Genomic DNA, 16249 nt, shown 5'->3' on the forward strand with positions numbered 1-16249 from the left:
CTGGAACTAGAACTAGCTCTTGCAGACTAGGCTCCTTGAACTCAGAGATCTGCCTCTCTGCCTTCTGAGTGCTGGGATTAAAGGTATGTGCTGCTACCACCCATCTTGTTTTTTGAGACGGGGTTTTTCTGTAGCTTTGGAGCCTGTACTGGAACTAGCTCCTGTAGACCAGACTGGCCTCGAATTCACAGATATCTGCCTGCCTCTACCTCCCGAGTGCTGGGATTAAAGACAAGGCACCACCATTGCCTGACCTCTACTCAGCCTTCTTACCTGCATGTACTGCATATTGTATCTTTACAGAACATTAAAAGAAGCACAGTAAAACACACAACTGTCATAATGGCCTTGTTGGTTTATTGTCATGGGTCTGAATGTTTGCTTTCTGTTTGAAGGCTCTGTGTTGAGTCATATAGACATAATGTATAAATCTTGTTGAATTCTATTTAGTGATCTCTCTAATACTTTAGTTTTGATTTTTGTCTTGGTCTATTTTATCGTCATTTTAGATTTTAAAGGAAGTTTATGTGCATAAATGCTTTCCCTGTATGCATGTGTGTATACCTTATGCATACTTGGTGCCTGAGGAAATCGAAAGAAGGTGTCAGATCCTTTGAAGCGGCAGTTGCAGATGGTTGTGAGCCTTCCCACTGCAAGTCCAGGCTCTGTGGTGCTAGCTTTTCCTTCATTCTCAGTAACCTCTATGTTCATATGTGCATGTTCAGTTTTATTTCCTTACCGCCCTCCTTTTTTTGGCATAGCTCTCTTAGGTTTTATACTTAGTGCTGATCTTGTCATGCTGGGGTTGTTTAAGTCTTCTGCTACTCTTCACTTCCTCTTAGGCCCCCAATTAATCCTAGACGGTGTGTTTGACTGCAAGGGCTTTATTTCTGAAAACTACAGACTGTGTTGGTGACTTCTGAGGAGGACCAGGGATGGCACCACTTCTGTCTCCCTCTGTTCCCATCTCAGTGTCCAAATATCAGGCTTTTTCATCTCAATACACATAGTTTCAACTATGAATCTCAGGAAACGTTCCCATGGGGCTTTATATAATATAGTCAGGATATCCTGCAGATGTGCACTTTGTATCAGTTCTACAACCATACCATCTTTATAGTATCTCAATCTGTAGATATTATTCATTACTCGTGTGTATCCCCATGTGTGTGTTGTGTTCATGCATGCATGTGCACACATACCTGCCTGTTTGTATGTTTAAGTCAGGGTTTCACTTACAGAGTTCAGAACTTGGTATCTTCCTCCTTCAGCTTTGAAGAAGCCATGGAAGATTATAGGCATGTTCCATCATTCCTGTTTATTTTAATTTATTTGTTAATTTTGGGTTTTGAGCTAGTTCCAAGCTGATGTTGGACTTTGTGTGTAGGCTAGAATGACCTTGTTCCCCTACATCTCCCTGGTTCTGGTTTTACAAGGTCCTTGTGCCATTCAGTAGAAGTTATATGTAGTTTTTGGCGGCAAAATTATTTCTGTCGTCTTGGAATTCCCCCCCCCATTTCTTGAAAGTTAGATTTATTGTTAATATTTCTATATTAATAGTTAATTTTCTCAGTGTTTCACAAAAATTTACAAACACCTCATTTAGTTCTTATCTTCTGTTGTATATATGTGTTACAAAGACTGGTCTGTGCCCTAGGAATGGTGTTGGCTAAGGGGATACTTGTGACTCCTGTTTGCCATGCCTGGCTTGTACAGTACCCAGAAATTGACTTCCCTTCTATCCAGGGCAGGCTCATCATTGCTTTCTCTTTCTTTTTATGCTGGTTAGTACCTTAGAACGATTTACAATTTATATACTTTTTCAGCACACACACACACACAAGCAAAAAAAAAAAAAAGACCTGCAAATTTGGAATATTACCTGTTTATTACCAGCTTCAAGATCCTCACTTCTTTTTTCCATAAGAAAAGTCATTAAAATGTCCATATACTTTACCAGATACTACTGGAAGAAAATTTAAAGATAAGTGTTATAATTTACAGCTGTATATAGACTACCCCTAAGTTTTTCCACATTCAAAAGAATGGTTTTGATTATGTTTAAAATAATAAAATGATCCTCTAATTATAGGAACACACCATTTATATAATTCTGAATTTTGCCTTCCACAAGCAAACTAAAGATTCCACTGCTTCCTCTTCTGTCATTCTAAGTATGACAGAATGGGGTGCCTTTTCTTTTGGCAGATGGACAATAATGTGGCAGTGAGGGTCCAGCCTCACCTGCTTGCTCGTTCACATTCCTAGGGAGCAGACTTGATAGAAGTTAGATGAGATTTCTATGTACATCTGAAAATGAGAGCCAAGAAGTAGAAGGTAGCTTCAGGAGGCCCCAGGCTTAGAGAAAAGAGTCATACTGCAAGTGATAATGCACTGATAAATTACAGGCTTCTAAGGTGGTATTACTGAGGGTGGACTCCTATCAGCTGAAACCTTTAACTTCTTACTTTGCTACTAGTCAGGGATACTTAACAAGCACTTGGGTAAGGAGTTACTATAGAAAGAACAAGGGCAACTTCCCAGTGACTGTACCACTGAGGAAAATGTCTCTTCCCTCAACAACATTTTACTTCTTCCTAAACTATTTTAATCATCTTTGCGAATAGTCTTTTTTGGTATGTTGTATTTGTTGTTGACTCTCTTCCCTAGGAGAATATGAGCAGCATCAACATAGGGACCTGCCTGGATTCCTTATATTTGAAAGAGCATCTGACTCTTAATAGATATTCTGTATCCCTCAAATAGTTTGTGACTTAAAGTTATCTGAGGTAAGGGTTTGGAGGATGGGGTACCCAATACTTTACAAGTATTAAGTCACCAGACCAGGTTAGATTTCTCAGAAACACTGCTGAAAGAGGAGTGGGTTTTACTTACACACTTAGTTCCTCTTTAATATGTAAGTAGTGCTTAGTTTAATCTGAGGTTACCAAAGGCCTACTGTGCTGATTTGTGAACATGAACACATATGTGCAGAATGAGAACTCAGGCTTCAAATAGCTGCAGTAGTTTGGAGCAACTGTGAGCTCTTGTGATCAGAGAGGAGTCATCCTGCATTCACTACTTTCCTGTTTGTTTTATTCTGAATGCCAATGTATTATCAGTACATGAGGAGACTAGGCATGAGTTGATGATGTATGGACTACAACTTTCCAAGCTTAAGCACACTTGCTGAGTAGCTGGACAAGTAGTGCAGAGGTGAAAGGGGTTCCAAGGTTAACAGCAGCAGGGAGAGCAGAATCATTTAGTCTATCTAAATAGACAGTGAGACATTAAGAGGATTGTGAAGGAAGCCTCACTGGATGTAGATCCCAAATGCTGAATAGTTTGGTTTGGAGCAATATTAGTTAGCTTAGGATTTTTCATGCTATAGCAGACTAGTTGTTTATCTTAGTGACATTAGCCTTAGCTACATAACAAGTCTATTTTTAAAAAAAGAAAGAGAAAGAAAAACCAAGAAATCCTTTTTAAAAACCAACAACCAAAATGAAGGCATCTATCAGGAGAAACCAGATAGATGTGCACAGGTTCCCTGTATCTTAAGTAAAAATAATGTGAATGTAGAACTCATGTCATAGGAACCCTTTTTGCTGCTGGGGTCATACACTTATGAGTGCTTCCCGGAAAAGACTCTGGGCTGAGAACAGTTCTATGGATTCTCTGTCTTGATGCCGTTTTAGCACTGAGGGCCAGATCGCCACATCCCTTTATACTTGTCCCCCTGTTTGAGGAACCCTGACACTTATGTGGTTGTCCCTATGGTAACTGTCTCCATGCCCAGTATTATTCTTACTCATCTCTACCCTTAACTGAAAAGCCTTCAGGTTTACAGGGCAGGAAGGGTACTGAAAATTCTTTAGTCACCACTTTGACACAGCCATGCACCTCGGCACTCTGTGCTGAGGGTAGTAGAAACATTCTGTCCAGTCAGTAGGTATTATCTACACGCGGGTCTCTTGAACCCTGGAGATAAAGCTGCTAGAACAGAACTTTTAGTTTAGCTAATTTACATGTGGCTTTTTGCTGCAGTATTGAGCAGCTCTACTCTAACCTGATAGTTTTGGCCTGTCATCTGTGTGTGCCCTCTATAGTCACACTGAAGCCAAGAAGGAGCTGCTCAACACTATCCTAGTGCTTATCCTAGTGCTTATCCTGGAGAATTGGAGTTCGGCAGTATCTTCAAATTGTTGTTTTAGTTAGGTTGTTTTTTTGTTGTTGCTATGGTTTTGTTTTTACCCCAGTAGGTTTAGATACCTTCAGGATATACTTTTTGGTAGCTACTAATAGAATTGACTCATAGTAAAAACCAGTGCACTGTTCTGTTTATGTTGTATATATTTATATAGGGTTTGGGCATAAGATATGAAGTGAAGCTATTGCAGAGCAGTTTGTTACTTCTAAGCCAGGGTCAAACACAGCTCAGAGAGAGCTAGTTTCCTATTGAAGGTGGATGATATACACATCCCTGCCTGGTTTGTGAGAGAGAGTTAAATTTAGAAAACTAATAGTGTCTCTTTGCCTAGTGCTTCTCAGACTGGGAGTTGCAGAACAGAGACTGGCACCTGAAGTATGCTACAGGTAGTGCTCTTGAGGCTTTCCCACACTTTTTAGGCTCATCTTTATTTTTTAATTTTTATTTATTTTTTTATTTTGAGACAGGATTTCTCTGTATAGCCCTGGATGTTTTGGAACTAGCACTGTTGACCAGGCTGGCCTTGAACTCACAGAGATCCACCTACTTCTTGTTCCTGAGTGCTGGGATTAAAGGTGTGAACCACCACTGCACAGCTCGGGTTTTTCATTTTATTGCCAAATATTTAACCAACTTCTAACATACAAATAAGTGTTACAATTTCATTAGTACTCAAAACTATTTGGAGCAAAAAAAAAAACCTGCATACCGCCTAAGCATTGTTGTTATACTTCAAAATTTAAAGAGGGTGATGGTGGTGAGGTGGCTCACGGGGTGAAGGGCCTTGCCACCAGGCCTAGGCTCAAGGTCACTCACTGAGGCTCACCTGGTAGAAGGCAACAACTGCAAGTTTGTACACATGCTTGGGAGCGCTTATGTGTACACACATGAACATACACAGTGTCCGTAAAAGGGATATTTAAACAAATAAGTTGTCTTTATGATGGGCATAAACAGTAACTCATTAACAGTGATTTTATTTTTACACAAAAAAATGCTCTCAACGTTTTTCTTGAAACATATATACCTCTTTATTCTCTTTAACTCTTCCTTTTTTGGTGAGTTCTTAAGGAATGTCGTTGGATGATGGAGGGTCTACCATACAAACTGACATGATTACTGGGGTTTTGATTATAAAGTGATTGTGAAACAACTCCTTTTCATTTATGCTTCATATTCAGTTAGCCCCTCCCCCATGTGACTCTGAAAAAGATACCTGTACATTACTTGAACTTCATTTTTTTTTCTCCCTGATCCCTTTCCTTTTTTTCCATTAACTCCTGACTCCTTGTCTTCAGGGATACATTTCATCTTCCAGGAACACAGTGCCATCTAGTGGACAAACTGCTAGTTAGTACTTAAAGCAGGTGGTGAATTTCAAAAAGCAAGTCCATCTATTCTTTTCTAGTTTTTAATAATAATGGCAGGCCTGAGTTTATAGCCCAACTTAGAAAATTGTTGGAATCTATGACATTTCTGCACACTTAGCTATTGAACCAGGACAAATCATTTGATCCTCCTGCCCCCAACCTTTCCTTCCATTTTGTAAAATAGAGAAGATGAAATGTGTCTAGGGAATGACTTAGAAGTAATCATTATTTAGGATAAATTTGAAAGGTCTGTTGTTTACTGCTCTAGATGTAGTGTGGATGTAGGAGAGTGAGGCCAAGAAATGAGGTAGACTAAAGTCTCCAACTTTATTTAGAGCATCAGACAGTTTATACCCTGAGGGTTAAGAGTCACATGAGTAAGTGTCCAACAGAAGGATAAGTTGTGTGTGGCAGGCAAGGTATATGTGCTAAAACATGTTTGTTTTTTTTCAACCATAGGAGAATGAGAAAAACATTTTTTTTATAGATGCATAGAAACAAGTAAAATAGTCATTTGTCATGAGTAATCTAAAGTAAACTTACTACTATCTGCTCCATCTGGGAGGGGCACAAAAGCACTTTTTAAGGACAGTTGCCTATTGTGTTTTTTTAAATAAACTGAAGACCCAATACTTGTCTTATTTGCTTGGAGTTTTCTCAAAAGCACTCAGAATTCCCTTTGTACAATTCCGGAAACTCTTGGACTGTGTTCCGAGAGTTTATGTCTTAATTAGGCCAGTTGCTATCTCTAAAATATAGTTACCCAGGAGGAATTAACTTCTGTGCCATACCTGAGAAAGAACTGTTTTATTACATGCTGACATTTGCAATGTGGCAGTATTTTAGAAGGACTTCAGTAATAAAAGAGAAAGAGATTTTCATTGAAATGGATTGTAAGCATATTTTTGTACATAGCTACAAAATAGTTTATCCTCTCCAATTAATATGCTGGTCAGTTGGAACTTGATTATAGTTGGTTCTTTCTTGAACAAACAGAAGAATAAATAAACTACTTTTGTGTTCTTTCAAGTATGTTATCGATTGATGGTGTTGTTAATATGCTTCTTTTTATATTTCAGAAAAGATGTTGGTTTAAAGCGATTTTTTCCTAAGAGTTTACTGGATTCTGTCAAGGTAATTAGAGTCTCCTTTATCATAATCAAATATGAAACTCTGCCTGTATCTCCTTCCTACAGAAAACTTTCCTTCAAGAATATAAAATGGTGCATTTCCCTTACATGCTAAAACCATCATGGCCAAAGATGGCTATGTGAGTCATGTTAACATTAGACAAGTACATTTTCCCAGGTTCAGCCTTTCTGCATAGAACCACAGCTTTACTTGATGATTGTGAATAATAACTGTACGTAAGTACAAAACTAGAACTAGTTCATGCTGCAGCCCTACAGCCAAGGTTATTAAAGCCTGGAATATTTTGATACATGGAAGAAAAGGAGTACTGCTTTAAAGGATCCTGGTGAATTATGAACACTGCGTGCATTTACACTGTTGGGTCCCCGATTTATCATTGCTTCCAGTGTCTGTGTGTGGATACAAACATCACTGGTGGTGTGTGTGTGTGTGTGTGTGTGTGTGTGTGTGTGTGTGTGTGTGTGTAAGTAATCCCACACACACATCACTAGTTCTGGTGTGTGTTCACATGCTGGGTCTGGTATTTGTATATATTACTGCATTGTCTATGTCACTGTCTCCTGTGTGCACAAATTATATCACTGAACTCTACATGTATACATTCTAATGGTCAGTCTCTGTTTCTGCTATGATTTTCCTGGTGGCAGCTTTGGAAGTAGCTTCCCTGTAGTCCTACTTTAGCAGGACTATCATTGGAGACAGAGAGGACCTATGAGTCCTATTTCCTGTCCAACACAGAGCATACCTCCAAACATCCAGTTACATAGGAAAACACAGTTTGGTCAAGAGGGGTCCCATTTTCCAGCCTCATAGTGTGAGGCATGACCACTTACTGCCACAGTGAAGGGTGTTATATAGGGATGGCACTAACATGTAATATATAAATACACGTGTATATTAACACAATACCTGTCATAAACAACTATTATTGGTTTTTTTATTATTACAAAAATATTTTTTTATATCCTCTTACCTGAGGCCCACACAGACTAAGGCATGCATATGAAACAATGTCATATTCTGGTTCAGAAAATTGACCCCACAGCCAAATTGCCACATAAGAGCCCTGGCTTCAGTGTACAATTTGGATAAGTGACTGAATCTTTGTGTTTTCACATCTGTAATATCAAACCACTTTCTAACACATAATGTCTATGTGAAGAGCCAGTTAGTCAATGTGTGCATTCTCAGAAGGTGATCTGTATAGATGTGTCCAAGCATGGTGAAAGACAGTGCTTCATCTGTTAGTGTATGGCTGGACTAACTGGCACAAGCTTTTTGTCAATAGAGCTGGACTCTTTGAGTGTGGTCAGTCACTGTGTTGGTGCTGTTTGTTAAGTGAGTTTGTGACAAAGCCCTATGGCTAGTTTATACCTGGGTGCTGCCTAATTTCAGTCCCATCACTGGTGCCTTGAGGTCTATCCACCTCCCCCTTTCTGGGGGTTGATAACATGTTTTGTTTTACACACAGCTTCTGTGTGATATCACAGGGAAAATAAATCCAGAGGGTTCTACAAAGTGCAGCAGGTCTTAATGAGAGTATTAACAAAATGTATTCTTTGTAGTGTTTTGGGCTCTGTTTGGGATGCTACTGTACTTTGGACTCTCCGTTGAGTTTTTGCTCTTTTAGTGAAGCACTAGAACAAATTGTTGGGCATCCAACTCTTTCTGTTACAGAACCCACTCCTATAAGTATGGCAGAGATTGGGAGTACAGTGTAGAAGATGCAGTTTTCTCTAAAAGATGCAGTAGATTTGGCAGATAGAGGAAAGAACTTTAAATCAGGGTTGGCAGCTTTATGTACGGGAACTGGAAAATGGCAGTTGTGTTCCTTGGGAGTGTTGGTAATCTCTTGGATTAGGAAGAACCTCGGTTTATCTGGATTGTTGAATGTGAAGACCATAAAGGCATAGGACAGAGGTTCCCTCTACTCCAGTCAGAGATAGCCCAGCAATAGAAGGACTGGAGACATTGAAACAGGGTAAGCCTTAGCACCTACAAGTTGACATTGCTATTGATTGGAAGATATTCTAGCCAGCATTCACTTATGGTTGTGTTTCATGTGTCAGTGATTCTCAAATGATGAGGCCTTTGGTGGCCTCTGAAAACTGCTGTCTCCGCAGATTTTTATGTGTAAAAAACAGCATGAGTGTCATTGTTGTCTTTGGGAGTTTAAGACACTGTTTCAGATTTACAAACAATCGTTATACTCAAAACAGGAACTTGGGTACAGACCATGGGTGAGTGCCTCTGTTAGGGAGATACTGATACAAGCTCAGTGGAGCCTGTTCATGTCTGGATTCTCCTGCTCTGACCTCTCTCTTCACCATGTCCTTGCAAAGATGGAAAACATCTCTTCTATCTTAGACCCTACTCAGCCACTAAGGGGCTTTTTTTTTTTTTAATGAATTTGTAATTTTGCAGTTATTGACTAGTTTGTATTTGTCCTCATATACTATATTTTCACACAATGATTTTGGCTTGCAACAGGTACATAGCTTATTTGATAGATCTTATTTAAATGAAAGAATGAAAATGAACAATAATTTGAAAAACAAAAATGGGGAGAAGAATCCAGAGAGAGGGACATGTGACAAGAGCATGAACACATGAGAAGATAACAGGATTGCATGCCACCCCAGTAATAACTGCTGTCTGCTGCCACACTCTGCAGGCCTTTCCCAGCCCCACCTTTCTTGGCCTCTTTTGTCGTGATATACTCCATAATGCTTTTCTCTGGGATCTTGAGCTGCATCTGGTAGTATAATCTGGCTCAGCCCTGTTTACAGTTTGAGTTGAGTCAATGTAAGACCACTATGGCCAGTGCTCTCTGTGGGCTTAAGTGCTGAGGTAAGAGGCCTTCAGCTTTTACAGTGGGGAATAAGAAAGACCAGACAGCACTCTCAAGACAGATTGAAAGCCAAGAAACAGAAGCAGAAATAGTGATCAAGGGCGGTTCAAGGGGTAGTTATTATATTTAGATGGCTGGAGATGGCTAAAAGTCTTCGAGAGGTATAGGAGGCTGAGTCAGAGCAGATGTGTTTTTCTGCTGCTGGATATTTGGATGTAAGGAGAGATAATTTTTAGCTACTGTTAGCCTGAAGATACTCCAGACTCATGTATGAAAAAGGTTTTGAGAACCATTTTCTTAATATGCTCGCTTCAAAAATTCTTTTACATTCATTAGTGTTTGAACGTCTGTCATAGTTTGTATATATGTGCATACACACATACATGCGTATGTATACTTGGGCATGCCACAGAATACACATGGAAATAACCATACAGCTTGTAGGATTGGCTCTCTCCTTTTACCATCAGAGACCTGGCCATCAAACTCAAGTTGTCAAGTTGTAAGACTTGTTGATGTCTTAGAGTTATTGTTGTGATTAAACACCACAACCAAAAGCAACTTGGAAAAGAAAGGGTTTATTTTGCTTACTGATCCTGACAGAATCCTCTGAGAGAAGCCATCGCAGTCACTCAAATTGGGAAGGAACGCGGAAACAGAAGCTAATACTGAGGCCATGGAGGGATGCTGCTTTACTTCCTTGTTCCTCATGGTTTGCTCAGCCTGCTTTCTTATAGAGTCCAGTGCAGGCTGGCAACCAAATGGGCTGGGTCTTCTACACCAATCACTGATTAAGAAGATGCTTTATAGCCTTGCTTATGCCTGAAAAACGGAAACATTTTTTTCAGTTGAGATTCCCTCCTCTCAGATGACTTAGCTTGTGTCAGGTTGACATAAAACTAGCCAGCACAATACGTGCCTTTACCAACTGAAACATCTCACATGCCCTTTTATTGAAAAGGAAATTTCTTAATTTTTAAATTTAAATATTGTTTGATTTTTTTTTCAATAGCTTAATCAGGAGAGATTTTAGGTTTAGGCCAAGATCTTTCCCCATGCTACATAAATTCCTTCGAGAGCTGCAGCAGACTTCCCTAGACTGGTACTGCTATAAAGGCCCTATTCACACATAGTAGCTGTAGCCAGTCCCACCTTCAGAAACAACCCCAAAAGAAATACAACCTGAGCTCCTGTTTGTTCTGGAGTTGTCCATATTGAGTGTCTGGGTTTATTAATGTTAGTTTTTCCATTAATAAGGTATGTAATTTTTTTCTCAAAGTTGCTTTTTTTATTGACCTTAGACTTAAATTTCTAGAAGATTTTAGTTAACATTCCCTTTGAATGCTTAAGAGATTATCAAATCATGAAAACTTGACTGAGCTGTGATGGTGCTAAGAACAGAGAACAGACTGCACATGCCTTGAATGCTGAGAATAACAGGCTAGGTCCCTTACATTTCAGATACTTGATTAAAATCACTACTACTCCAGTAACACCAATAAAGCTCAGGGTACTGTGCCATTCTCATCATTCCTTCTCAAAGGTATCAAGGTCATGAGTGATTAATAGGCCAATAGGTTTTCAGTCAAGGAAACTAGCAATGTGAATGCCTATACAGTCTGAATAGGAGGGGGCAGGTAATGGATACTGGTGAGTTCTGTGTCAAGTCAGGTTCAGTGAATTGTGTCACAGTGATGTTTATTTCTTGACTGTACAAGGGGCAGAACTGAGGAAATTCTGCCTACCAACTTAACAGCTCTATGGTAGACCTAAGTGTAAATTACAAGTCAAAACAGTCAAACCTTAATATATTTATGTATTATTCACATCAGAAATCCAGTTTTAAAACTACAAATGTTGAGAGGTCTTAAGGATCTATTCAGTTCCTAAATGTTACAATAAGATGGCTTCCTAGAACATCATTAAGAGAGACACAAGTTAGCATCAGGCATGGTGGTTCACACCAATGTCCCGGTTACTTGGAAGGTTGAGGAAGGAAGATCTCAAGTTCAAAGCCAGCCAAGGCACATATTAAAACTTTCTCAAAATCATGCAAACAAGCAAATAATAAGTGAAAGCTGACCTTTGCTTGAGGCACTTGCCCTTGAATCCAGGCTCTATAGATTGAAGCGGCACTGTGTACACTACTGATGTGTCTGTACTGAGCCTGGGGACTGCTATGTGATTCTTTAATATGTCTTTAGCCTTTCATTGTTTTACAGCAATTTTTCTTTAGCCTAACATACACATTTATATGAGAAACTCTAGTCATTCATACGGCTAACAGCTTCTGAAAATCATCAGGTTGACTAATGAGAAATGATTTAGTAGATTAATAAGGCTGAAGAGTAACAGTTCTTGGTGGTGTAACTTAATGATTCATACACATTCATAGTCATTCTTTCTTCATGTGAACTAGTTTCATAATGAAGCATTCTTAGGTAGACAATTTCTAAGTCTAACAAGAATTGACCTTTGTCAGTATCTTAGTCAAGGCCAGTATTTGGTAGGTATTCCCAGAATGACTTTTCTCTTAAAAGCACTGTAGGTTCGGAGTACAGTGCATTTTAAGTTGGGTCTTACTGACATTGCACACATTTAATTCTCTTTAGTAAAGGCCTGATCCAAAGTGAGAACTAATTCTGCTCAGATGAGGGGAATTTTCTTGTTTCCCTTCTGCTTTACTTCCATCTGAATTCAAGTGTTATTAAACAAGCTAGCTGTTGACTCCTGGCTATCTTCTCTTTGCTTCTTGTCCACCTAACTAGCAAATGTTGTGTCTGTAACCACCTGAGTCGTTCTACTCCTCTCTTTTAACCATTGCCGTGCATAGTGTCATCCTTCTCACCATTCTGTTGGTTGCCTACTTACTTGGCCTGCTGTGGTGTGACCAGATGTAGTTTTTCTGGACTTCTTGTCCCTCTCATCACCCCTTATGCACAAAAGCAGAATGGGCATCTAAAACAAGTCACATGTGGTCTGTGACCTTGTAACAGCCTGTTCTCTCATCTATGGTCAGTTTTCTTCCTGGTATCTTCTTTGTTCTCCTCTGGTTTTCGTTTCAGTCACTGCACCCTTCATCATGTAACCACATCTCCTGTTGTCCTGGCTCATTTTCTGCAACACTTTCTCTGACTCCAGATCTTTGCAGTCACTTCAACAGGCTTTACCTTTGTAACCCTACTAGAGAAGGCCGTGTCCTCCTGATTCCTTTACCTGCCTTAGCAGCCACAGCTCTCTCTGGGCCTCAGCTGTTCGACTTCCTCTTCACTGTCAAGATTCAGCAGATCACTTAGCCTACCTCTCTGACCTTGGTCCATCAGAATTCTAGGTTTCATTTCCACTGTGGGCTGTGCTGGCCAGTGCATACTTACTTCCAGTTCCAACAGCTTGTATAATGGATTTACTTGGACTCCTGATAGCCCCTGATATTCTTCCAGCCTTTGCCTGCCAAATTGTTCCTCCTATTTTTGCCTTGTCAGTTCAATATCAGTTCCTGCCTGTAGCATCTTACATTCCAAGATAAAATCAGAGTCTGACTGCCTTTGATTTCTTTTCTGCTTCTCTACCTATATAAACTGTTTCTTCTTGTCTGGGTTAGTAGGAAACCTCTAACTTAGTACCCCCCCCTCCCCCCGCTGTTGGCATTCCTATCAAAAACCTACTTCAAAAAACATCACTTCTTCACTCAAGGTTACCCAAGGAAGTAGAATCAGTGTTAGCAGTATAGGAACTAAGTTCATGCCTACATTGGTTCTCGCTCCTCAAACCTCAATGTGGGGGTTACTGTTTCCTTGCCTTCTTTTTGTTTCTCATACTGAAGATCAGGAGCATGCTACCCGGGAAGCTTCATTTCCAGGTACACAGTATTCAAATGAGTAAAAGAAACAGAAGCCAGTGGTTGTCTTTGCAAGGTAAAACACTGCAGATATTAGTTTTTCTCCCTTCTACACACATGCATATGAAACATATAAATGAGCTCTCCGAAAGTGTCTGTTTTGCACATACGGATTGTTTTCCTTGTCATGTAACAGTAAGATAGGATTTCAACCTCTATAAACTAGTTCCATAAAATGTTTTATAGTCTGCATAGAATATTGGTTTCAAAAGTACATACCACAGTTTGTAAAATTATTCTGTATGTTGAATTAATGGTTTTGAAGATCCTCCTTATTCTTATCTTACAAAGAATAGTGTTCTGAAATTTCACTTTTTATTTTTTATTTTTTTTTTTTTTTTTTTTTTTTTTTTTTTTTGGTTTTTCGAGACAGGGTTTCTCTGTGGTTTTGGAGCCTGTCCTGGAACTAGCTCTTGTAGACCAGACTGGTCTCGAACTCACAGAGATCCGCCTGCCTCTGCCTCCCGAGTGCTGGGATTAAAGGCGTGCGCCACCACCGCCCGGCAAAATTTCACTTTTTAGATCCAAGAACAAGGGCCTTTTAAAGTTAATTGTATGTGTACATTCAAAAATGGTATTGGAACATGTGAGTGCCTATGTGAATGTTTTCCCTTTCTACTTCTGGGCCATGGTCCCCTGTGGTGCATGGTTTAATGACTCTGCCGCATGTTTGCTTTGCACACTGTTGCCTTAAGCTTTTGTTGAAAGAATGGAGTCCTGTGTTGTTCAACTATACCTTTCAAACTGGATGAAGTTTGTAAATGTGGATTTTACAATAGTTAATGCTCTACTAATTATTTGGCAAGTGAGTTTTTGTAGTAATGTAAATGGTATGACTATGATTGAAATTTTTTTCTTGGTTGATTTGAAACATATTTTTCTGTAACTTCATTATTCAGGCCAAAACACTAAGAAAACTGATCCAGCAAACATTTAGGCAGTTTGCCAACCTTAATAGAGAAGAAAGCATCTTGAAATTCTTTGAGATTCTCTCTCCGGTGTACAGATTTGACAAAGAATGCTTCAAGTGTGCTCTTGGGGTAAGTGTGTGGGACCTTGGAAGATGGGGACTAATTTGATTTCTTCTGCTTTTTTTTTCCACGTTTATCTACACTTATGATGGAAGGGAAACTAATTTGTCATAGTTCTTGACAAACAAAAATACTGTTTTGACATAAAATCATAGGGGAAAAGCAGGAAGAAAATATATTAATTAGATAATAAAGTCATCTTTTGAATAATGTGCCTGTATTCGTAAGTATGTGTTTTTATTCTGGCCTTCAGTTTGGGTAGCTGTTCTCCAAGGACTAGTTTGCCTGTTGAGATAATCTTCCTAGAGAAAACAATTGCTTTCCAGATTCAGAAGTGACCACAATTAGTCTTGTCCAAACTCAGTAGATCTTAGGTCAATGACGTTATAAATATTTATCTTATTTGGTTAGATAGATTACCAGCAAACCATGTCCTTTCCCAACCTAAGTCTTTTTGATATATTCATGACTCCAGATCTAAAATCATTTTTTCCTTCTGGCATCCCTGTTCCCACCTGTTTGATCTTCTAAAGTCAAGTTGGATTATTTCTGTGGAACTAGCGATCGGCCCAGAAGAAGGGATCAGTTACCTGACAGACAAGGGCTGCAATGTAAGTCTGCTCCTGGAAGGACTCATGGGTTTGGTTGTGGGCTCAAAGGAGTGAGGTTAAGGACTGGACAGGGCACTCCCATGAAAGACTTCACTCTACACAGAAACCTATTCATTCTTTACATGGTCTTCTTGCTGGGGGTGGGGGGTGTTGGAGACACTTAAGTTTATTGCTTTTGGAATTCCTTAGCCTTGAAGGGAAATGAATAAGACAAATAGGGGGTGAGTGAAAACTGATGGGCTATTCCAGCTTACTTTGTGAGGTCTTTAACTTCTGGATGTGATTGTTTTAAATAACCCTTCATGAGTTATTTCTAGAAAAATATATCATTTTAAATTCTGAATTCATTGTTTCCCTTGCTACCTCATCGAGGTAAAAAACTGGAGAGAAATCCTTAGTTTGTCTCAGTGCTGTGTTTCCTGTTTTGTGCTTCAGCAAATGCTGCTGAGCACCTGCTTTGTGCCATGTTCTGGCCTGGCTTGCAAAGAAGACCAAACCAGACTGCAGCTCTTTGATGGCATTCAAAGTCAGGAATGCATGGAGTGTATGCATGGAGTCTGTGCTGTATGATGTGTGCGAGTTGCAATGCCTAATGTTGAGGGTGTGAGTCTGTTTGGACAGCTGGTCAGAGTTTGGTTCTGAGCTCTTCATTGTGGGCTCACACTAGCAGGTGTGCTTTTTCAGTGGTATAGGTTTCTGATCACAAGTTTGTATGTGTATTTGGTATGACTTTGTGCCTGTACTCCTTGCTGTTTGTGCCCACTCTGCTGTGCTTCTGCCCTATAGTCCTTTCTCTGTAGAAGTTTCTGTCCCCACTGTGCCCACATATAAGTGACAGTAATTGTGCTGAGCTTTTCTCCTCACTCTTGTCTATGGGATGGAAATGGATCTGAGCAAGTACATATTGTTTATGGTTTTGGTCCCTTTGAGAGACAAGCCACACCCATTCCCCTCCCCATCCGCAGAGGCAAGCTGATCTTCAGCTTCCGGCCTGAGCTCGCTCTCTTTTCCATCTTCCTCTCGGAGAGACAGCTTCACTTCTGCCTCTCTCCCCACTTGTCTGCTTTCCCCCTTCTCTGTCTCTTTCTCCTCTTCTCTCTCCCTCTCTCTCTGTCCCCCCTCTTCA

The 16249-nt window shown here is 39.8% G+C and overlaps 1 protein-coding gene across 10 annotated transcripts in view; it reads left to right on the top strand.

Annotated features, from left to right (window-relative positions):
• The window catches only part of Ptk2 (protein tyrosine kinase 2), a 190499-nt gene that overhangs the window by 67036 nt on the left and 107214 nt on the right, over positions 1-16249 (top strand). For all 10 annotated transcript variants that reach the window (XM_026782712.1, XM_026782708.1, XM_026782709.1 and 7 more), the window contains exons 7-9: positions 6660-6714; positions 14381-14521; positions 15046-15123. In XM_026782712.1, the coding sequence (XP_026638513.1) occupies positions 6660-6714; positions 14381-14521; positions 15046-15123 (274 nt within the window). The remainder of the gene's footprint in view (positions 1-6659; positions 6715-14380; positions 14522-15045; positions 15124-16249) is intronic.

This window comes from Microtus ochrogaster, chromosome 15 (genome assembly GCF_000317375.1).
Source record: "Microtus ochrogaster isolate Prairie Vole_2 chromosome 15, MicOch1.0, whole genome shotgun sequence".
In the NCBI taxonomy this organism is placed as follows: Eukaryota; Metazoa; Chordata; class Mammalia; order Rodentia; family Cricetidae; genus Microtus; species Microtus ochrogaster.